Here is a 23,656-nt window from a genome sequence, read left to right as displayed (position 1 = left end):
ATGGTTTAGAGTCTGCATATGTTTTCTTTTCTTTTTTCTTTCGTTTGTTCATCAACCATGGAGATTCTGCTTGATTACGGTATCAACTGTCATCTGTCTGCTACTCCCTCCATTCCAATTGATGGGGCACCATTTGACTTTGCACATAGTTTAAAAAAGAAGGGAAGATTTTTGAAATTTGTGATCCAAAATAAGCCTTAGATATTTGTGTAGTTATAACTCATTTCATAAAGTTAAATTATTTTTAATATAAAAATATGACATTCTTTTTGAGACAAATTATAAAAAAAATTGTGCTACATAAATTGAGATAGAGGGAGTACTAATTAAGACATTTAAAACGTTCTGTCTCTCTGAGTATGGGTTTTAATCTTTCTAGCTTTTGTTTAGATGAAGACAGATAATATTTGTAATCCGTATAAACATGTGACTTGATTGTATTAAAAATCCTGTTAAGTATTACTTTAACATGCTGATACTAACGGAACATGAAACACCATAATCAACACTTGATGACTAATTCAATAAATTCTGTCATCTCTAATTATTGTTAGGAGGAAGGGAAATTTTGGATTCTTATATAGTAGAACTTGGGTATTTACTGCATGCTTTCGTGCGGTTGTGAATCAAATCAAATCTAAGATTTGTGTTCTTACGTAATAATAGCACTTCTTTTCGCTTTATATACATTGACCGATAATTTAATAAGTTGCGTAAAATATAAAAATACAATTATAAATTCATAATCCTGAGGTAGCTCATAAACAAAATTATTAAAGAAACAACCTCAAGATGCATTTTAAACTTTGTGATTCGCACCTTGTCACTTATACTCACAAGATAAAGGTATAATTTACATGATATTGAAAACTACATCTAACCATTAAGCTTAGCTCAACCTTTCATAAAAATATCAAGCCAAGTGACCTATATATGCACAGTTACATTAGGGAGGTAGCCAGGTGGAGCAACAGGATTCATCCGAACCCCGAATCCCCTTCGGGAGAAAATTACACTGTATATATAATTAAAATTACTTTTTATGCATATATAGTAGTTGTTGAATCTTGTTGAATTGTTTGTGTTTACTTCTTTATATTTTGAAACCCCTTAGTGAAAATTCTTGCTCCGTCACATATTACATGCTTTATACATAGATATCACCGAACCAATCCAAGAAGACAAATGGGAGGAAAGAACACCAATGAGGTAGAAGTTATGCAATAATAAGCAGAGATAGTAAAAAAAATAGATGATCTTACAAATTAATCTTTTTCAGAAAGGAGTTCACTTTGCAAATAAGCTAGTGCATTCATTAAATTGGTTCAATGTAGCTTAATTACAGAAGAAAGTAACATGTTATGTGAGAAATCACATTCAAGTTCTATGTAAATTGGGTAAGACACTGCCTTGCAAATGATCAATCTTGAAGTTGGAATCCAACATTCTCCTCCTCTTCTAAAGCAACCATTTCAATTTTCTCCTTCTTATGCCTTGCTTTTGTTTCTGTTTCAAAGCTATTCTTTTTGGGGGTTTTTCTCCGTGTAATTCTTGAATTTGCCACACAGAAAAAACAATAGCTGCTATACAGCGAAGCAAGTCAACTTGAATCCCAGTGAACTAACAAACACATAATTTTATCATAAAGTTGATAAGTAAAATTACCATCAACTCAAATTAGTCCTCATGTATCAAACTCATGTTTCCTTTTCCTACTCTAAAACTAACAAATCTGCATAGAGATATCGGTAGGCCTAAGGAATTATAAGCTCCAATACATAAAACATTTTACAAAAAGCCTATGCCAAAGGGAAAATGATCTACCAAGCAGCTATTCTAAGATGTCTTCTATAAGGATCTATGATTTTTACAATCTTACTTTTCTTATCATTAAAAATTCCTTGTCTAGAGCTCCAAGCCTCCAATAGGAAAGTGTCTAAAGGATGAAGTTTGAAAAACAACGTTGAATGCAGAGTATAGCATCTCCGTGAGATAGCCAAATGAATACAAACAAGGTAAACTACAAGATATAAGTTCTTTTTACTCGCAATATCATATGAAGCCAGCAACTTGAACTTAACAATATACGATAGATCAGGCACAACTAAGTAACTGTGACAAATGTGCTGCTAAAAGAATGTTAAGTCAAAAAGTATCATCTACTCAACATAGTTGTCAAATGGAAGGTGATAGAGCACATGACTACCCATTCAAGATATGAATTATTAAGCTAAGAAATACTTATCTTTAAAAAGTATTCAAGACAGGTTGGTTCTGCCACACATCAAAAGAACTTGCATGATAAAAGAGAATAATTTTTAAAGTAACTCTTCCCCATCTTCTACTTCTATCTTTAGAGATGTTTTATCAACGTTGAAAAAAAAATTAGCCTTCGGAAATTCTGTGTGCAAAGCATGTGCCAGAATATCAATAGTGGCTCGTGATCACACTGTTTCAAGTTCAGGAAAGATTTCCAACACTTCCCATACGTTGCAGAAAGGCTTTGACATATACCTTCAAGCAATTGCAATAACAATCCAATAAATATCAAAAATCGCAACTACTTCTGCCCAAATCGAAATTAAAACAGGGAGAAAAATTTACACAAAAAACCACATCTCAGTCTACATAGTTTCAGAAACTAAAATTTAAGAATTTGCAAAATTACAGGACAATACTTAACCCGGACCCAACAAAATTAAAAAGTAAAAAGAACATGTTCAAACAAAATTCAAGCCAATAATATTTGGCAGCAGCACCACAATCTTGTAGGGCCCTGATTTCTTATAGAGCTTGCAGTTATGAAGACATTAGTACGAACATAATCTAGAGGACACTTACGACCAACAAAAACAACATTTCTCATGAGAAGTATTCTGTGAGGACTTAGGAATATTTATCCACAAAAAGTTTATTGGAATTTCAAATATTAAGTCATTAATTTCGGTTACCAATAATTTTTCTTAATAAAGTTCTCGTGTATTTATTATTGGCTAAAAGCTAAAAGGTGATGGAACAAATTTGCATCTTCTGCTAACCTTGTCAAGCTCAATTAACTTTGTTTACAAACATTGTATTAATTTCCATAGAAAGTTGTATCTTAACTTATTTTCACTAAACTATTATTAACTATCAATTTTTTTCCTAACAATTTCAAATCGGAAAAAGTGAACTTACATATCGGGTGCCAAAGTGGTGAGAGATAGGTTGGACTATGGGCGATATGGGTCTTTGAAAGTTATGGTACTTTTCATCTTCATTATTTCTTCCTTAAATGCAACTTTTTTAGATGGATTTCATTTGCAATTGTCATAATGAATGATGAAGAAAATTGATGGCTAATTCCTTTCCTCTATAACAATATCAGCTGGCAAAAGAAAAGGGAATATCAGAAATCAAATACTCCTAATTTATAGAGGAAAATTTTGATATAATTCAAGAGCTCTAAATGTATTAGTAATACACCAGTGGAAAAATACCTCTTGCTAAAAGCCTAAAACCTCTTCTTTCCTTTTCACTTCCTATAAGAATAATTGCAAAATAAATTCATTGCACTAATATTTCTGCAGCAAAAACATCAATCCATCACTCTTAAACAAACTTTCTATGTAAACCAAATATTAAAATAGTAATAGCGTAAAGAAATCCAAAAGAAGGAATATAGAGAGGAGAAAGAAAAAAATGGAACATATATAGAGAGACCCGAATGAATTGGATCCCCTAAGCCCCAACAGTCGTCAATACTCAAAAATCAGTTTAACCCTTGATTATTAGATCCATTTATATCATTAATTAAAGTCTAAAACATGGTTCTGACATTGAGGAGATCCACCTGCATTTCATTCTTCAGAATGAATGATATGATTCAAATTAGAAAAACACGGAATTAAACAATACAAATAGGATAGATAGAAATTAAGGGAGAAATATGAGAGAAAGGTTAAAACTAACAATCAAATATGCATTTAACTATTAGAATAAACCAAGGAAGAAATGAAACTTGAACTCATACTTGGATTCACTCATCCAAAGTAGTCAAAGGGTTCAAAAAGAAAGAGGAATTCTTAAAATCCTCACAAAGAGCACTTGCTCAATTTTTCATACATCAACACAATCTAACCCTCATAAAATGACATAGTGTAGTATTTATACTAGGTTAAGAATAAAGACTAATAATAATTATTACAAAATTGCCCTTAATGAAATAAGGGTCGGGTCTTCTTAGTCTTCTTTGGCATATGAGCTTGTTTTTTAAAAATAGCCCCTTTGCACAAATGACCTCTTTTTCCATGTTCCGTGTATTCTTCCAAGTGGAGTCTTCTACTTCCATTTTAGCATCCCTTCAAGCCTCAAATCCTCCTTCCATGCATTTTCTAAGTACTTCAAGCAATATTTTGATACAAGGTCGGATCCGCAAGCTTGATAGCTATCTTGGGGTGTATCATTCCCTCCTTCTTTGAAGAAATTCGTCCTCGAATTTTTGTCTAACATGATAAATTTAACAAAACCCAAACAAGATCCAAGGACTAGCAAGTGTAATCTCCAAGACGGGTTAGCAATAATAACACAAACAAGAGAAGCATCAACAAATTTTTCCCAAAATGTACTCTTATGATATCACCAAGCATCTAGAAATTCAACAAAGGGCATGTATGACACAAAAGATGCAAATACTTGGCTATCCACATAATTATGAACGAAGGGTGAATAAATAAAACCAACAATCTTAAGAGAACAAATTGTGAAGTTCATGTTGGCTCTAGTGATCATAAAGAATAATTCTCCCTCTAATTCAAGTGAAGAATCTACTTTCTTATACATGAATGCATTATACTCAATATTCCACACTCTACACAACACGCCAATCCATGTCCAAGAAGAATGTACAAAAACTACTCCGGGATCAAATACAAAAGTATCCCCCACACAAGACTCAAAAAATATTTGAACCATATCTAAGCATGAGTCAAGAATCAATGACATGGAATAATCACAAGAAAAGGTTCTATTTTTAAGCTCACGTATGCCATGCCAAACTTCATATGTATTCTTCTTACTCTTTAAAGTAGAAGCTCTAGCATAGTCCATCCCAAAAGTATATTTAGAATCGGGGATAGAGTAAGTAAAGAAACTGATATTAGAGCTAATATCTCTTAATTCACTACCCTTGACCCTCAAGTGTCCCTCCTTCTTTAAGAATCCTTCTTCACTCTTGAAGGATTGCCTCTCACATGATTTGCTTTCATCAAACAAATCATGAGTTAGCTTGCTAACATCCAAACATGTAGAATCTTCCAGCAACTCTTCACACAACATATTCCCAAAATTATGCACTTTTCATATTTTAAAATACTATTTTCACCAAGTGCAAATAAGTCAAAAAGAAAGGTTTCACTTAATATAAACTCATCAATGATGCCCCCATTTTCAAGCTCACTTTTGGATTCATCAAAATTAAGCACAAGATTAAGATTAGAACAATTCAAAGGAGTATCATGTTCTAAGCAAGTGTTATCTTCTTTCAAAAGACAAACATTTTCATCATGACATGAACCACCACTTGAATCAAGAATGTCATAATTCAAGAGACCACAAGAATCAAGCAATTCATTTTTATCTTCATCAAACAAAGGTGGAGAGTCATACAAAGAGTCACTATCAATGCCAACATTGTAAGAATAATCTTTAGTTGGATTTCTCAAATAATCAAGCAAATCAAATTCTTCCTCAACCAAAGGATCATCCTTTTTCAAGAGAGAAAGGTCCATATCAATAAAGGGATAGTTACCACAATCTTCATCCAAACCTATGTTCTTAATGGAATTCATGAAATAGAACAAAGAATGAATTTTTATCATGTTGTCTTTCTTTTCAAGCAAAGTACTCTTTCTAGTCTTGCCAACACATGACATTGCACTTGCATTCTTCAAACTCAACTCAAAGTTACTTGCACAACTAGAGTTCATGCCTTTGCAAGATAAGGAATCAAGACAACTAAATTCACTTGCAAAAAGACAATCATCCTCTATCAAGTTAGCAATAAGAATAGTGTTTCTATGAGAAAATGTAGCAATAGGATCATGAATTAAACAATTACTCAACGAAGCACTTTCAAGCCCACTAACGTTCTTAAATTGCACATCACTAGTTTGTAACTTCACAAGCTCACAAGAAATAGCTTCATTAGCTACACAATTGACATCAACTAGTGGATGCCTATAACAATCACTGTGGTTCATATTGCAAGAAGACGAATTATCAAGATTACACAAATACAAGCCACCACTCACATTCAAGGTGTCAACAATATTACCATTCTCATCACAAGTGTCAACACTAGGTGGACACAAATTGATCTTGCTAGAAGATTCAATTCGATCATCAAAAGGATCAACTAGTGTATGAGCACTCTTATCACATGACATTGCACTATCATTCATATCACAAGTGTCAACACTAGATGGACACAAATTAATCTTGCAAAAAAGAACCAATTCGGTCATCAAAAGGATCAACTAGTGTATAAGCACTTTCATTAATAACATTATAAACACTTGAAGTATTAGGGATAGCTATTTTACCTTGATTCTCAAGAAAAGGATCTTCTTTACCTTGACTTCCCAATTTCAAGTTCACTTGACCAATTGAAGAAATGGTCTTGGCCTCCATTTTATCTTTCAAGCATGGGAAAATTTCGGATTCTTTAGGGGCACTCCCGCTGGATCCTCCAATAACGATTTGCTTCCAAAAGTACCTACACAAGAGACATCACAAATAGGAGAAGAAAAGATTGAAATTGTTAGAGTTAGAAAAGTGTGTATAAACTTTCTCACATCACTTCACACATTCTCTCCTTTTTCCTCTCTTAAGTTGCCACTTTTCTCCCTTACTTCTCTCAATCTTTTGTCTCTCATCTTTGGGGAAGTTAGGGTGTACTCCAAGAATACCCTTTGAAGGGTTAGGATGGCCCTTCAAATCAATTCCAAGCCTTGGACTTAGAGATCTATCTTTTGACTTCTTTGACTACTTTATTTTGGATTGGTAACAAGACTTATAGCTCACCTCTTGAGTAGTTCTCAAGCCAACACTTGTTTCATTAATTTCTGTGGCTTGAACTTGTAGGACTTCTTGATGTGTCATCGTAGCGAGGACTTATAGAAACTTCTACTTGAGTAGATTAAGAAGACACATTTCTCCTCTCTTCTTGTAGGCTTCCACAAGCTTACTCCTTTTGTGGTTTTTTGATAGGCAATTCCTTAAAGAGACGTTCATTAAAACTCCAACGCAGTTGTGAACCATGAATCTTCTACGCACATCTTCATAAACAAGATCATAACCACGTTTATACCAAGGAGATCCCAAGCATAGGTCACAAGTGGCCAAAGGAAACACATATGGTGAATTATAAAAATATTCTCCTTTACTAATATATACATTATCCATTACTTCATTGATCCGTGTCCCATTGATGAACTTTGAAGTAGACAATTGATAACATAGTAGCCCCAACCTTTTTACAACCGCGGGACTAATAAGATTTTCCGATATGTTTCTTCCCACCTCAATAGTGTATCCCTTTTGATAGTTGATGGCCACCTTAAATCTACAAATCTCTTCTTTCACATCAATTACCCTTAGATCTTGAGGATTCTCATTCAACTCATCATAACAATATTCATATGATATTCTACTAGTATGAGAGTTACGAGAAGGAATATACTTCAAAGCTTCATAGCCATCCATCTCTCCCATATAACTCCTTGTACCTATTAAAGACATTTTAAAACAAAGAAGAGTGGTTAGTATAAAACAAGGGCCTCACAATCACACCCTCACCTTTATATGTGGTACTCAATCAATTTCACTCAATTTTCGCTTGTGTATCACTCAAAGGCCGATGGCTTTTGTGACCGCACTTAATTGATCTCACCACTCAAGCCTTTTCGCACAAGTAGCCTATATCCTCAATCTCAAGAACCACAACTTTAACTGTCCTTTGAATGAGCTCCAAGTATCGGTTCTGAGTGGAGTTTATGTGACACGAAGAACGGACAAATGAAAGCAAACGGACTTGAATCAAACAATTAACAATGAAGCAAAAATGAGAAAAGCAAGCACAAAATGATAAAGGCACACAAAATGAACTAGACAACATTAATATGGACTAATACCGATGTCGGCTTCTTGAAATAATCAAAATAAGATGAAAAGGAAATGAAGATAACAAACTAGAAAAGGTTATATATTAAATTGGACAGAAATTGGCTCCTGGACTCATATAGACTAATTAGGGCTATTTCTGCAAAATGGAAATTAGAGCGGTTCATCTTCTTCAAGTGAACTGGACTAAAAATGGATCCATATGCACTTCAAATCTCCCCCAAACAGCTCCAAAATTTGGATATGAACTATTGCCGGTGTTGCGGTTCTTTTGATATATTACCCACTCGATTCGATTCACGTTTGCGGCAACCCGAAATTTGAAATGGAAGCTCCGAGCTCTTTCAATGGTTATCAATGGAGATTTCAGCCTAGTACCTTAAATGGAGACCACGAAACCAGTATGTTCTTCCACCTAATGGTCTCCAAATCATTGACAATTCAACACAAAGAGGTTCGGTGAAGCTTCTCGACAACAACTTCGAATAAACAATAAGACCAACAACTTCAAAGAAATATATATATTAAAGCTTCGTCGACCTTCAATGGAGTCCAGTTTATAGGTTTCTCAGATCAACAAGGAAAACCAGAAGCTTAGCTCTTCAAACGCCCATATCTTTTCTCAGCTCAATAAACTAGTTCCAAACTTTCAATCCCATTCCTAAAGTTGATTTAAAAAAATCTAGGTCATACCCGTTTAATTTTCGAGCAAAGCTTTCCAGATCTGGGTTTGAACTTCAAGCTAGAAAATACAGGTAATGAGTTCAACAACTAATTAGCAGCTCCATCCACTAGTAAACCTCACAATTTACTTAGATTCGGGATTTTGAAGTCGACCAGTTCGTCGTGGGTTCTTAATGGATGCTAAAATCCTTTTTGAATATCTCAACAATAAGAAAAGATTCAAATAGACTTACACAACCAGCTACTCAATCACATAGACACAATTTTAGATTCAATATTGATGTAAACAAGTCAACTAGATTTTTGGACCTTTTCAGTAAAGAACACCAAAATAGATTTTCGATAAATTACTATCAACAACACGGAAGAAAAGAACAATTTTTCAAATCTTTTTTTTTTTTTTTTTTTTGTAGTTCCCAAATCCTGAGACTAAGATTTGTTGGAACAAACCTAAACTAGGCTCTGATATCAAATGATATGATTTAAATTAGAAAAACACGGAATTAAAGAATACAATTAGGATAGATAGAAATTAAAGGAGAAATATGAGAGAGGTTAAAACGAACAATCAAATATGCATTTAACTATTAGAATAAACCAAATGAAATAAGGATCGGGTTTTCTTTGTCTTCTTTGGCATATGAGCTTGTTTTTCAAAAATAGCCCTTTTGTATAAATGGCCTCTTTTTTCATGCTCCATGTATTCTTCCAAGTGGAGTCTTGTACTTCCATTTTAGTATCCCTTCAAGCCTCAAATCCTCCTTCCATGCATTTTCAAAGTACTTCAAGCAATATTTTGATACAAGGTTGGATCCGCAAGCTTGATGGCTATCTTGGGGTGTATCAATGACGAAGAAACACTTCATTTTGTCTCTTCCAAATGTCTCCTTTACTACCCCTCTTTTATGTTGTGTATTGTAAGTTTTGACTTGACCCCATAATTAATCATATTGACGCGACACATAATGTGGCTGCCAAATGCAAATGCATTATGGAGTGCATGACAATATTTCGAAGCATCACAATTAAGAATTCTCATTCATGGTTCTTATTCCCTTTGTGGATGGTTTAGAAAAATGATCTATCATCTATCAACTAAACGCTAAACACAAACATGCCTAATTATAAGCTTCCATTCGAACAGAAATTATCAAATAATTAACACAATTTAAACACCTATCCCATCCTTATATTGTCTCACAAATTTTTTAAAAAAAAAAATGTTAATCAGACTTTGAAGTACTATTAATTATTGAACCACACAAAAGAGGGGCGAAAAGGTAGCATGATTTGGTTGTTGAGTAACGTTCTTAGCACAGTGAAGATCCGATTCATAAATTGTGTGCGCAAGCCAATTTGATCTCAAAAATTTATATATATTTTTTTAATGAAAATAACCTGCAGCCGCTACCTCACAGGTGGTGCGCACAGAGGTAAACCCATAACTCCCGCATGGCATAGCCAAGTTATATTGGTACACGTGAATTGCATTCTTAGGCCCTGATATAGTACTAAAGCACCATATGCATCACTTGAGAACAAATGAAAGTGGCTAATATTATCTTCTCCCTAATGCAACAACTTTGTCAATTAACATAAATAATAAAGGTGCTAACCAAATATGAAATATGCATCACTTGAGAACAAATGAAAGTGGCTAATATTATCTTCTCCCTAAAGTAACAACTTTGTCAATTAACCTAAATAATAAAGGTGCTAACCAAATATGAAATTCAGGTTTATCAATTAACATCATAGACTAACTATTTTAGCATGTTATTTCTCAGGCATTTACTAATAATTTCAAGTTGCTCATAAGGGCTTGTGTAAGGCTCTTACTCAGATGGATGATATTAGAAGAACCACTACATTCTTCATCACATATAAATGAAATTCCATATGTCAATCATGTGCCGTAAAAGATCTGAACTGCTTGACGCCTAGAAAAAGTGTATTTCACAGGGATACCTATTAGATGAAAGAGGAAAAGAAATATAAACTATTAGATGAAAGAGCAAAGAAAAATAATACCAAACCTGTATCCGTCTCCTAGTTTGCACAATTATCATGATCTGATCTAAAGAATTTCATACATGGAAAACATGTGACTAAAAGGAAACACTTTTGGATCTCCTAAGTAAGAGAAAATTAAAATAACACACACAAAAGACACATATGAAATTAAACTACATAAACAGGGAAGGATATTTTACCTGTAACTCCTTGCATAAATTGGTCGAGGATAAGCAAAATTGCAAGCGGCCTTGAGGGAAATAAGAATCAAACAGAAGCAGAAAAAAGGGAAGAGATGGAGGCTCTTTGCTTTCATCAACAGATGTCATAACCGGTTGTAAGCAAGCGAAATAAGAAGAGAAGGGAATGAAGGGACTGTTGGTGGTAAAAATGTAAAGCGACGACTGAGTTTTCAATTTTAAAGAGAATCGGTTACCCTGGGGCACAGTTGTTTGACGGGGGGGGGGGGGGGGGGGGGGTGTAAAGAGCGAAGAGGTGTGTGTTTGGTGTTTAGTTTTTAAGGTGTCTTTTTGTTTTTTTTTTTCCCCTCAAAAATCTGTAAAAAAAAGATAAATACAAATATTGGATTTCTGTGATGCCACGTCAGTAGGCCTTTGGCCTGCTTTTATATATATATATATATATAGATTTCCTCCATGCGTTTCAATAAGTAGATATAGTTTAAGTGCCTACATCATAGGATGTCAAATATAATTCTTGTGAGCATAGAATGTTACCGTACATTTTGTTACTTCTACTTTAGATTATCATGAGTTGGTAACAATGGAGTGAAGTTGAGGCAAAAAAAGAAAGGCAATTTGTAGAATTGCCCTTCGCTGGGGTGGTCTTGGTCTTTAAGTTTCTTCCTCAAAGTGGTGGTCTTTAATTTTTGCCCTATGTCTTTTTAATTCCAGGTGCCTAAGGCGTACGGAGCGGGTGTCGCGTGTGTCGCTTCATCAATTTTTTTTTTTTTTTTTTACAAAATGTACATATATAAAAAATAAATAAAACGAAAATACAAGATAAAAGTACTAAAAATGACACTGCATATACACAAAGTTGCGCGCGGCCTGGTGGTTGGGCGCTACAATTTTGCGTGGGAGGTCGTGTGTTCGAACCCGCTCGGCCTCACCTTTTTTTATCTTACTCTCTTATTTAAATCCTAAAAGAAACCGGTAAAAGAAACTCACACAGTGGCACTTAAATGAGTTTTATTATTAATATGATTTGAATTATCTTTTTAGGATATTATATCATTATAGTGATTTATTCACTTGTTCACTCTTTTACATGTTGACAGTGTTTATGAAACATCTTGCGTACGCCATTGAAGGTAGAATTTGGGCCTTAAAGCAAAATTTGCATGGCCAGATTTATAGACCGCCAATTTGAAGAGCAAAAATTAAAGATCACCCCAAATGAAGGGCAATCCGAGGAAAAAAAAAAGAATACTTTTCTTTTTAACCTTCTTGGGGCTTGGGCTACATGATGTGGACCTAACCCATCTCATGGGTCACTATGGCAAAGCTCACTTTAACGAGTTTATCCCTCAATAATTCACCCAAATTGCTAAATTTTGGATGGGTTATATACCCGAATTGACTATTGGAAGAGACATAATCATGTGATTTCTGAACTCAAGAAGGCGGCATAATCTCGTGGTCTTAACCAATGGGCTAAAGCTTTATAGGCTATACTTGTTAACCATAAATGTTATGACTTGGATGATCATGCAAGGGGATCCTAGGGGGCAATTGGCGCGAATGCCCCTCTTTTGGGCTGGTCTTTAGATTTTGCCCCTCAAAATGGTGGTCTTTAATTATTGCCCTTCCGAGCAAAAGCAACATAGTAAAAAGACATTATTACCCCCGGCCGTTACATATAAAAACAAATATCGTTATTCTCAAATCCTTGCTTCTTTCATATCGTTAACCCGTGCCAACTTCGTTCCCAATTTTTCACATTATTCAAATCGTTGTTCCAAGCCGTATTTCTCAATTGATTTCTTTGCTACAACATCCGTAAAAGGTACAAATCTTAATTCAACTCAATTTAACGATTTTATTGAGTTTAGATTGTTAATATTTGAAAAAAATCATCTTCTACGACCTCGATTATTAAGAAACGGATGACATACAAATTCCAGTTGAAAATTGCGCATGATAAAATTAATCAACAAAAATAGAATTGATTGGATTTGTTGCTTTGTTCGATTTTAATTACTTTATACCTTAATTAAATTAGTATACAATGCTTATTTACTTGAAATTGTAATAATAATAAATTCAATTTAAATCGAGCAATGCTTATCGATTTAAACTTGAATTAAGGCAAGACGTGTACGGGAGGCAAAAGGTCAATTTACAAAAGCGTACGGTATCTTGTTACTGGGCAACTTTCCGAAACCAATTTCATAACAAGTATCCGGAGAAGGCAAAATTTACGGTTTATATAGAAGTATAAATTAGTCCGGTTCGTCAATCCTCTAATTGCAATAAGCGGCTGCAGGCATTTGATTTAAATTGGATGAAGGTAGAGGAGGTTTTCAATTTTTTTATTTTTTAAACCAAAAAGTTATTGCATTATCATCGACAAAACAAAAAGTGCTCATGCGGAGGAGGCAAAAGTTCAATTTACAAAAGAGTATAGTATCTGTCATTATCGGCAATGTTATGAACCAATTTCACAACAAGTATGCGGAGAAGGCAAAATTTACAGTTTATATAGAAGTATAAATTAGTCCGATTGCATCGATCCTCTAATTGCAATAAGCTGGCGAGCATTTGATTTAAATTGGATGAAGGTAGAGGAGGTTTTCAATTTTTTTATTTTTTTAAACCAAAAGCAGTTATTGCATTATCATCGGAAAAAACAAAAGTGCTTATGCGGAGGAGGCAAAAGTTCAATTTACAAAAGAGAATAGTATCTTAGTTATCGGCAATGTTATGAACCAATTTCATAACAAGTATCTTTGGAGAAGGCAAAATTTACGGTTTATATAGAAGTATAAATTAGTCCGGTTGTCAATCCTCAAATTGCAACAGTTGCGGCATTTGATTTAAATTGGATGAAGGTAGAGGAGGTTTTCAATTTTTTTATTTTTTTAAACCAAAAACAGGCATTATCATCAGCAAAACAAAAAGTGCTCATGCCGGAGGAGGCAAAAGTTCAATTTACAAAAGAGAATAGTATGCGTTATCGGCAATGTTGTGAACCAATTTCATAACAAGTATGCGGAGAAGGCAAAAGTTAAGTTTATATAGAAGTATAAATTAGTCCGGTTAATCCTCTAATCGCAATAAGCATTTGCGTGCATTTGATTTAAATTGGATGAAGGTAGAGGAGGTTTTCATTTTTTTTATTTTTTAAACCAAAAACGAGTTAGTGCATTATCATCAAAAACAAAAAGTGCTCATGCGGAGGAGGCAAAAGTTAAATTTACAAAAGAGTATAGTATGCCGTTATCGGCAATGTTGTGAACAAACTTCGAACAAGTATGCGGAGAAGGCAATACTTCTATTTAGAAGCCATTAAAGTAAAATTCTACAAACCTACGGATACTTACACTTCATTACACATACATTTAAATATATATATGTCCACAAAACATAAAATCCTAACTTCATAAGTACATCAGTTCTAATTTCATGTGTACCCATTCCAAATTGCCCCATCGTCAATTTGGCCAGTGTGCTGGAATAACCTCTGCCTTACAAATCGTAATTCTCTTCGCAGATCATCATTTTCTCTGCTTAGAGCACCATAAAGAGCCCTCGAAAATCTATGTCTCTTTTGATATCGGCAATTTCATGAGTAATTTGCAAATTTGCAATATTAGGATGAATTTGGTTATGAAGATGGGCATGTTCATGTGCTTGCCGTGGACACCATTAACATGTACAATATGTTGATTTTGGTTCATTTTGTATGTGATTATATCGATTTTCGAAGTAAAGTGTTTTTTTTTTCCTTCTTCCAAAAGTTGTGTTGGTTTATATAGAAGTATAAACCAACGCGAACCGTTGGATGGATTTGATTTAAATTGGATAAAGACGGAGAGAGGTTTTTCGGTTTCATGAAAATAATCAAGTTGCAATCTCATTGGAATAAACTGTTGCGAAACGGTTACTCCGTTTTGAAGAATCTTTAGTAAGCGGCGGGAACTTGTTTACAAAATGGTAGAGTATGCCGTGTCGGCATACATCATGACTTTACATGCAAAGTCTGTGGGAAGGGCGGGAACTTAAATTTTCAAAACTAACAACTTAAATACATTTCATTTTGGTTTTTCTCAAGTGAATCTTTCTTTATGCGGGAAGTTTAACAAAAAAATGACACCAAGATGCATCTACGTAGCCTTCACGGCAAATGGGACGCCACCTACAATTATGTTAATCATGAAACCAAGCTAATACTTGTCAATGATGGTGTAAATTTTCAACAATTCACTCGACGAGATATTTGCGGGGCATACCTGAAGATACTCGGCAAAAAGAGACCAACATATGGTTTGACACCGGTGAGAAAACATCCAAAGGGATGCGTGTAACAAACGACATTGATCTTCACACTTGCTTGTACCGCTCAACAACAATGACAACTTTAGAAATTCCGTTTCATATTAGAGTTCAATTCGGTGCGGAGAACAACCCATTACAAGAACATCATAATGACTCTATCCTAATGACGGAAGGACAAACCATAGAGGAAATTGACAAACAACTTTGCATTGCTTATGAAGAAGACATGTCGAAATTGGCTTGGATGATGAACAACACAACCACATTGGACATAACCTTGGGATTCCACGAGCGGAGCGAGATAGTAACTCCTAACCGGACACCTCGGCGGCCTACATGGCAATCGCCAAACATTGAGCAAGTTGTAAACAATGACCTTTCTCGAAAGCATCCAACTTCAATGAATGTTGTATCACTTACTCACGAGCATGACGATTGAAGAGGCGAAACACTGACCATGCAACAAAAGAAAGACACTCGAAGGAAGAGGATACAAAATGATACACAAATTTTGACACCTAGTGCGTCGATTGATCAAATAGAAGTTGGCATTTTATTCAAAGACAAAGATCTGGTGAAAAAGTGCATGAATAACATTGCAATTACTCGTCGTCAACGGTACAAGGTAGAAAAGTCATGCACGCGACGGTATTACATCGGATGTGTTGAACTTGACTGCGTTTAGCGTTTCCACGGTTCAAGGTTCGGAGGATCGAACTTTTCAAAGTAGTTAACTTTGAAAAGAGACATAGTTGTTCAATAAATTTCATCGCATCGACATGAGGAATGCAACTTCAAAAGTCGTAGCGGAATACATTACGGACCTAGTACGCCATACCTGCTACGAGAGATAACACCCAATTTGTCATTGAAGAAATGAGAAGCGGATATGGCTTGCACATTGGTTACCGCAAAGCATGGCGTTCCCTCCCGACACGCTTATAATGTCATAAGAGGAACGCCGAGAAAATAACTACACACTTCTACCGCAATATCTTCACATGATGAAATTAAGAAATCTGGGACGGTTGCTAACATCAAATGGGTGCTGACAATAAGTTTAAGTATGCTTTTTTTCGCTTATGGAGCATCGATTGAGGGTTGGAAACACTTTATGAGACCCGATAATAATGGTGGATGCTGACATTCTTGAAATCAAAATACCGCGGTGTGCTCGTAAATGCTTGTAGATGGAAACAACAACATATTTCCTCTAGCGTTTGGTATTGCGGACTGCGAGAATAATGAATCCTACGGGTGGTTCTTCGGACACGTGAAAAAGGTGTTTGGCACGCGCGAAAGACCTGTCGATTCTTCCGTCGCCACGCGTCGATTGCGGCGCAATCAAAAGAGCGTATCCGGATACCCGGCATGGAATATGCATCTACCACGCTGGAGAAGAACTTGCAAAAATATTTCCCGTACGAAGCGATCCATCGTTGTTCTACAATGCGGCAACTACTGAAACGGGCGAGTTTCGTACCTATGTCACGGATACAACAAATCGACCCAAAAGGCTGCCGAGAATACATAGAAGAAGAACCACCGAGAAGATGGGCACGTTCGTTCCACACCGACGGGCGTTACAACGTACTCGCGACGAACAATGTCGAGACAATGAATTACGTATTGAGGAAAGCAAGGGAGTTGCCAATAATGGCATGTATTGATTACATCGAGAACAAGGCTGAAAATTGGTTTTTCCGAGAGAAAATTGGATACGAACGGAACGATCACCGTGACGACATGTTGGGCTGAAAAGATTAACGAAAAGATAAGTAGAGGCTTCATGAAAGTAAGTACATTTTCCCAACATACGGCTTCAATATTAGTTTGGTGAGCAATGCATAGTTTAATTTTAACCAAACACAAAAGTTATCTTTGGATAAAGGAAGAACTATGACCCCGTTTTTATACTTCGTTATGGGAAGGAAAGGATTCTTATTTTAACTAGCATGGAATTATGCGGTAAGGGCATAATTATGACAACGCTTTTATACTCACAATGAAAGTAAGTAGATTTTACCAACATACACTTAAATCTTAGTTTTATGAACAATGTATAGTTTAAAATCAAACAAACACAAAAGTTATCTTTGACAAAGGAACAAGCGTGACCTATTTTTATATCTTACAAGGAAGGCGGACTCTTATTTTCAGCAGGAAGTATGCGGAAAGGGCATAACTCTCGCGTAATCGAAAATTGCCGAAAAAATATCACTCATTTATATTGTCAATTTCCACGGGTAGAAAACATAACTCCGTCAAATTTGTTGTGAAAGATGAAGGATATCAATACAATGTAGAACTTTGAAGAATATGACTTGTGAGTGCTTGGAGTTCAAAGCCCGACGAGTTACCGTGTACACGTACGATGGCGGTTATAGACAAAGAAGTTTGCCAAAATCTACATATTGTGCGGGGATCGGTTCAAGAAACAAGCACGCGAGACATACAAAGGTGAAATACTATCGGTTGGAAATCAAGACTCATGGATTATTCCACAAAACATTATGGATATTAAAATAATGCCTTTGATGTTAAAATAAGACACTGGAAGAAAACAAACAAAAAGATATCGCCCAAGAAGAGAATCGACAAAGTACACGTACGGATGTGGTAGATGCGAGTTCTTTGGACACAGGGCAACACAGTAACCACGATCCGGCTCTCGATCCATATTCGAACGATACGGGGAAGAGAGAAATTGTCATCTAACATCACGCTCTTATACATGGTTTATATGAATTGATCTTATGATTCTTGACGCATGTCATGCTTTGCTGAAAGAAATGGCAAAACTTTGGTAGTACTAAGGCGAGACTTCAAGCATCAATCACACATTTATTCTTCGTCCATTCTTTCTTTTATTATTTTCTTTTACTAAGTTGTTATCTTCTTGTTGTTGATAATAAAAAACTATATAAGAAAGAGATAAATGTCCACTACATGAAATCTACAATTCTCTACCATAAAACATTGAGGAAAAAAAAAAAAATCATCAAATTTAATTATCAGGTTTATAATTTATGCCTCTTGTGGCGGGTATAACGATTTTTTGCTTGGGGAAACAAAATTGGTATCTCAAATACTACATCTGGTAAGTTTAATAGATGTATGCCTTGGGACATAACAATATTATTCTCTCTTGTTTTTTCATGTTTCACATTTATCTTGGACCGGCGGGTCTTTCGCTTACAAAATAAATAAGTATGCGGGTAGCGGCATACTTATGGGCTTTGTTGCTTATATAACATTTTAAAATCTTTGGAAAATTGGATAAAACATTCGGCACAATACAATTAACACTAAGTAAAATATTTCATTCATTCATAGAAAAAATTCATTCATACTAAAACAACCATTATGGCGTCTCAACTAATCCCGATAAAATGCGTTATTTGTTCGAGAGAAAAGTTAAAAACGTTTTATCTTTGTTGGCGATTGATTACGGTATGGGTGGAACTACTTGTTCATAAAATGAGGAACTATCCGACCCCGGCAAACTCTATTAAATAACCACCATAAATTTGGTTTTCAACAAAAAAACGATTTCACAAATAATCCCCATAAATGCATTTTGGGTTGGTCAAATAACTTCAAATGGTTTGTCTTTGTTGTTGGTTATGGCAAGTTTTCTTAACTTAAATTACTGCTTGGAATGGGCGGAACTTCTATTTACATAATGAGAAACTATGCCGACCCGACAAACTTCTATTATATAACAACCATGAAGTTGTGATGGAAAGGGTATAACTTGGATTTTCAACAAAATAACAGCTTTTATGAACGGAGAAGTTGAGATTAAAAATGAACACCATCAAATTACAAAGGTGGTTAAAGTTGAAATTTATAACACAAAACAAACTGTACAATCTTATAACATTTACAAAAAACACAAGGGCGCACCAAAAAAAACAAAATTACATAGTGCAAAAATAACTAAGACAAACTATTTTTTCCTTTCTTCACAGATCTTGCTCAACTAAAACAATCTATTTTTTGCTTTCTTCATGAGATCTTGCTCTCTTTTTTTCATGTCATACTCACAAATACACATAATAGAAGAAAGAACCAAAACACATAAGATTGCATAAAAACAAAAATTATTAACAAGAAAACACCAAAAAACAAAGACACACATAAATTAACTTAATTCATGAAGTTATGCGGAACGAGCATAACTTTATCTTATCGACAAACTTTATCACATGTAGCATAACCGATTTCAAAAACCAATAACTCTCTTAGGACCGGCATATGTTGCCTCGGACAAACACGATCTTCATGAAAACACGAGGTTACTAAACAAAAAAAACACCAAAAATCTTAAACTAAAGCTTATAATCGGAAAACATATAAACTATCATAAAAAACCAAAAAATCATAACACGTACAAAGTAACTTAAATCACGAAATTATCTTAGGAATAGGCATAAATGTAGTTTCAAAAAACAAAAATTCGCAAGCAGGAGCGGCATATGCGCCTCGCACAAACACATTCTTCACAAAAATCGATTATTAAACAAAAACAACGGCAACAACATAAAACGGTACATTCCTGAGTAAAACTTCAAAGATTCAACGAAGAGAAAACCAAAACGCATATCAAAATCAACTAAAACATATTACGACATTCATAATACGACATTCAAAAAACCAAAATATATACATGGGCAACGAAAACTAAAGTTCAAAAAATCATACGGACACTTTAACAAAACACTATAATTTTAAATAAAAAAGGATCAATTAAATATAAAAAACGACGAAGACAAAGATATCAATTCAACAAACAACAATTTAACATAAAAACAAATATTGAAAGGAGCAAAAGATCCAAATTCGTACTTAAATTTTAGAACAGATAAGACAGACACAAAATAGAGGAGGAACGAAGAAGCAAAAAAAGAAAAGAAAAGGGCAAATGACAAAATAGAAAGGATTTTAATGGGGTAAGAGTAATTTCGTCAAAAAATTAAACAGGTGGCAGGGGCAAAAATTAAAGAAGGCATAAATGAGGGGCAAAATATAAAGACCAGCCCAAAAGAAGGGCACTCCGCGCAAAAAAATGGATCCTAAGTGGGGCAAGTTGGATGCATCATTTTAAGTGGAAGGATTAGAGAACTAATTAGGTACTTCCTCCATTTCAAAATAAATGTCTTTTTTAATTTATGCACATTCCTTAAGAAATTACTCATTCCTAAAAATTTAAGAGTATTTTTACTAATTTATCCCTAATTAGTACTTAGAAAAAGAATAAGGGAAAGTTTGGAAGAATAAAATTAATTTCTTCTTAAAATCCTAAAGTGTCACTTATTTTGAAACAAAATAAAAAGCCTAAAAGGACACTTATTTTGAAATTGAGGGATTATTAAAAAAAAACTAGTACACATGACAAGAAAAATTACATGTGAGCCTTCATCATTTGTTGGGCGATTTTATGTTATTTTAAGAAAGAGCAAATCGGCTACCCATATTCAATCATTACAATCCATCCAAATTAACAATAATGATCTTTAATAGGGGTTCCCCAAATTAATAGAGATTCATGTTAATATTTATACCCAAGTCAGTACGAAATAATATTCCCTTATTGCAAACAGACAAAAGAACAACTGGTGAGAGCTTCTTTACATCGGGGTTTCTTTCTATAGCTGTGGGCATTTAATTTTATTCTAGAAAATAACTTGTTTAAATCCACAAACTGCTACTTCAATGAGAAAAAAACAATCACTAGAATGACAAATCAAAAGCAGGAAATGAAATGAAAAAGGAAGAACTGAAAACATAACAGTCATATAAGAAGATGTAACGATTACCATTTACAGACAAATCTCCTGGTGGGGACTTGGACGGCCCCTCATCTCTCCCTTTTCCCAAATCAACCAATAAACCTAACTTCCCCTTCTGGCAATTTGTGGATACAAATTATTTCATATTAACCAGTTAAGTCAGCAGAAGCCAAGTGTGGTGAGCCTCATGTCCCAGCCCCACAAAAGTTGGAGAGTTACTGGCAAGAATTAGGAGCAGGGCACACTTCAGCAGCAATCCACATGATACGAAAGAGGAAAAGAAGAGCTCTGTTACTCTACTACACAACACTGTTCATCAATTCCAGGATTTAGAATTCAAGGTTGTTCCTTCTCTTCATTGTGGTAAGATTCTATATAATCAGGTAAAATGATTTAATACTGTACTATGTAATGGCGAAAGAAAGAAATAATGTACTGATCCTATGAGTTGGTGGTATGGTCGGGAGCTGCATTAATGATGCTGCGCTCAAAATCCTTGATGGTTTGGATGAGTTTCTTCATGTTGTCATCGTATACATATGGTAGCTTATCGAACAAGGTAATGTTATGCTTAGCGGATATGGGTACAAACTCACGACAGAGCTCCTCGTGTACAGTGATGGAGTTGTGATAATGATAGTAGCGGATCTTGGTTTCTGTCTGGTGCAACGTTCCTCCTACTACATTTTCTGACATGTGTACACCTGTTGCATATGCATTTTTTGCCTGTATGGCATACTTCCGATCTCTCCTAATGTTAGTTCTCGAGTCCCTGAACAGTAACTTCTCAAAGCCCCATTGCCTGTAACAACCACCATATATGAGTAAAGGAAAGGCCCAGGGTTATCAAATGGGTAGTATGAAAGAAAGGGCAAAGAACATTAATTTCATTGCTGATGTGCTGGTCTATCCCACAATTCTTTGAGACTTTGACAAATTATAATAGTACAATGCAAACTCTATTCTTCTTTCGCTAACACAGTAGTCTTACTAAGAAGGAAGTGTGAGTGTGTGACGATGCAACAATGCTATGGCATCTTTGACAAGATCAATCAAGTTTTAGTTCCTGATTAGCTCTAATTGATAAATGCATTTACAGAATGCCTTCTGGTTCCCCAAGAGAGACAATTGGAAGCAATTAATGAAGCAGCGTGGTAACAGTAGCAACAGCTATTAGGATAACAAGAACAACAATGACTAAAGGCATATAAATGAGAACAAGGCAGATTATTAATCAGCTCAGTGATGAAGTAGTATCTATAGAAATTGTAGAATACCTGGAATAGTCCTCATGAGAGGAATCATTCAAGCAGAGCATGCTGGACATGGCACTTTGCTCAATGGTGAACTGAGTATTGTTGGAGAACTCTCTTAACACAGATTCTAGAGTAGTGTTGCCATCGGGAAGATACATGTACTCGTCCACATCAAAGTAGAACGTCCAATTGGCAGCGTGTCAGTAGCTATGGAGACAATCATTCACCACCAAAAACTGGTTATAATAGTAGCCATCGAACTCGGACTGGTCCCTTATGTCCTGAAGCGTGACTCTACCAGCACGTATCCACAGCTCCAGCACCGCCCTTACCTCGGGCGACACTCCACCTGCGTCATGAAACACGAAATGGGAGCTGGGCCCGAAAAACCAGGCGTGATAGGCCATCCACTCCCTCATCCTGGACGCGCTCAAATTCCCATACAAGGACGAACCACAATACAAATACTCGTATTGATATGGGGGGCTGAATTTGGACTCATTGTAAGACCCAGGCGCTTCCTCCAATGCTGTGATTTTCTCGTATCTTTTGGGAGACTCACCGTAGTAAGCATAGAGAATGAGCTTCCCTCCCTTACTATCAGCGTTAGGATTAACTGAAAATGTGCAGTTGACAACAACGACAGTGTAGACAGGACCGTAGCCCCAGTCAGGGAGGATCTTATAAGCCTTGGCCTTGAGGTTCTTAGAGGAGTTGGCATTGTCATTACTGTTGGGAATCCACTCACATTCATACCAGGGGCGGCCAAAGACGTGAAGGGGCTTGGAAGCGAGACCCACGATGGCGAAGGTGGTAGGACCGCCGCGATAGGCGCCCATCTGGACGAAGAGAGAGGCGGCACTGCCGTTTCGTTTGTTAGGATCAGTAATGGAGAGTTTAGAAGTGGGAGTGGGAGAGGCGGGGGAAGTAAGGATGGTATCATAGTAAGGTTGGAGATTCCAGATGAGCATGACAAGGCTGAAGGCCAGCAATGTGGCCACCAATGGCCTCGTGTCGAAGCACAAGAACATTTTTCCGGTGCCTGTTGGGTCTTTAGCCATTAGGGAACTGCAAACAGAGTGAACTAGCACTAGTAGTATAGTGAAGTGAAGAGACAGCAAGACAAGTGTCTATGGGAATGGTGGACCGACACTAATCTTTGCAATCAGATTTCTCCTTCACGCTTTCCTCCTTCTACAACAAGGCACTTAGATCTTCTCTTTATTAC

General features: G+C 35.6%; 2 protein-coding genes across 10 annotated transcripts; both read right to left on the bottom strand.

The window, feature by feature from the left end:
• Positions 1 to 1,216: 1,216 nt before the first annotated feature.
• On the bottom strand, positions 1,217 to 7,098 carry LOC132045344 (uncharacterized). 9 transcript variants are annotated; one of them, XM_059435904.1, is made up of 6 exons: positions 4,013 to 7,098; positions 3,703 to 3,844; positions 3,480 to 3,521; positions 3,178 to 3,367; positions 2,329 to 2,514; positions 1,217 to 1,580 (listed from the first exon to the last, which is right to left on the bottom strand). In XM_059435904.1, exon 1 carries the CDS (start codon positions 6,501 to 6,503, stop codon positions 5,262 to 5,264), a length of 1,242 nt encoding a protein of 413 aa, XP_059291887.1. In that variant the 5' UTR covers positions 6,504 to 7,098; the 3' UTR covers positions 1,217 to 1,580; positions 2,329 to 2,514; positions 3,178 to 3,367; positions 3,480 to 3,521; positions 3,703 to 3,844; positions 4,013 to 5,261. The 9 variants fall into 9 exon arrangements, with proteins under 9 accessions (XP_059291887.1, XP_059291884.1, XP_059291886.1 ...); XM_059435901.1 differs by lacking the exon at positions 3,703 to 3,844 and having other exon boundaries at positions 3,480 to 3,563; XM_059435903.1 differs by lacking the exon at positions 3,703 to 3,844.
• Positions 7,099 to 7,212: 114 nt separating this feature from the next.
• LOC132045343 (galactan beta-1,4-galactosyltransferase GALS1) lies at positions 7,213 to 23,602 on the bottom strand. The gene is given in 3 exon segments (XM_059435898.1): positions 7,213 to 7,766; positions 21,200 to 21,974; positions 22,450 to 23,602. Coding segments are annotated over 2 exon segments (1,401 nt in total). The 5' UTR covers positions 23,490 to 23,602; the 3' UTR covers positions 7,213 to 7,766; positions 21,200 to 21,613.
• Positions 23,603 to 23,656: the final 54 nt, after the last annotated feature.

The sequence above is a fragment of the Lycium ferocissimum genome, unplaced genomic scaffold (assembly GCF_029784015.1).
Source record: "Lycium ferocissimum isolate CSIRO_LF1 unplaced genomic scaffold, AGI_CSIRO_Lferr_CH_V1 ctg653, whole genome shotgun sequence".
NCBI lineage: Eukaryota > Viridiplantae > Streptophyta > Magnoliopsida > Solanales > Solanaceae > Lycium > Lycium ferocissimum.
The sequence above is the reverse complement of the archived record's forward strand: the minus strand, read 5'-3'. Positions and strand labels throughout refer to the sequence as shown.

Bases quoted from the DNA above. Each gene is read 5' to 3' on its own strand.
- LOC132045344 (XM_059435905.1), bottom strand. From the start codon at position 6,503: ATGACCGAATTGGTTCTTTTTTGCAAGATTAATTTGTGTCCATCTAGT.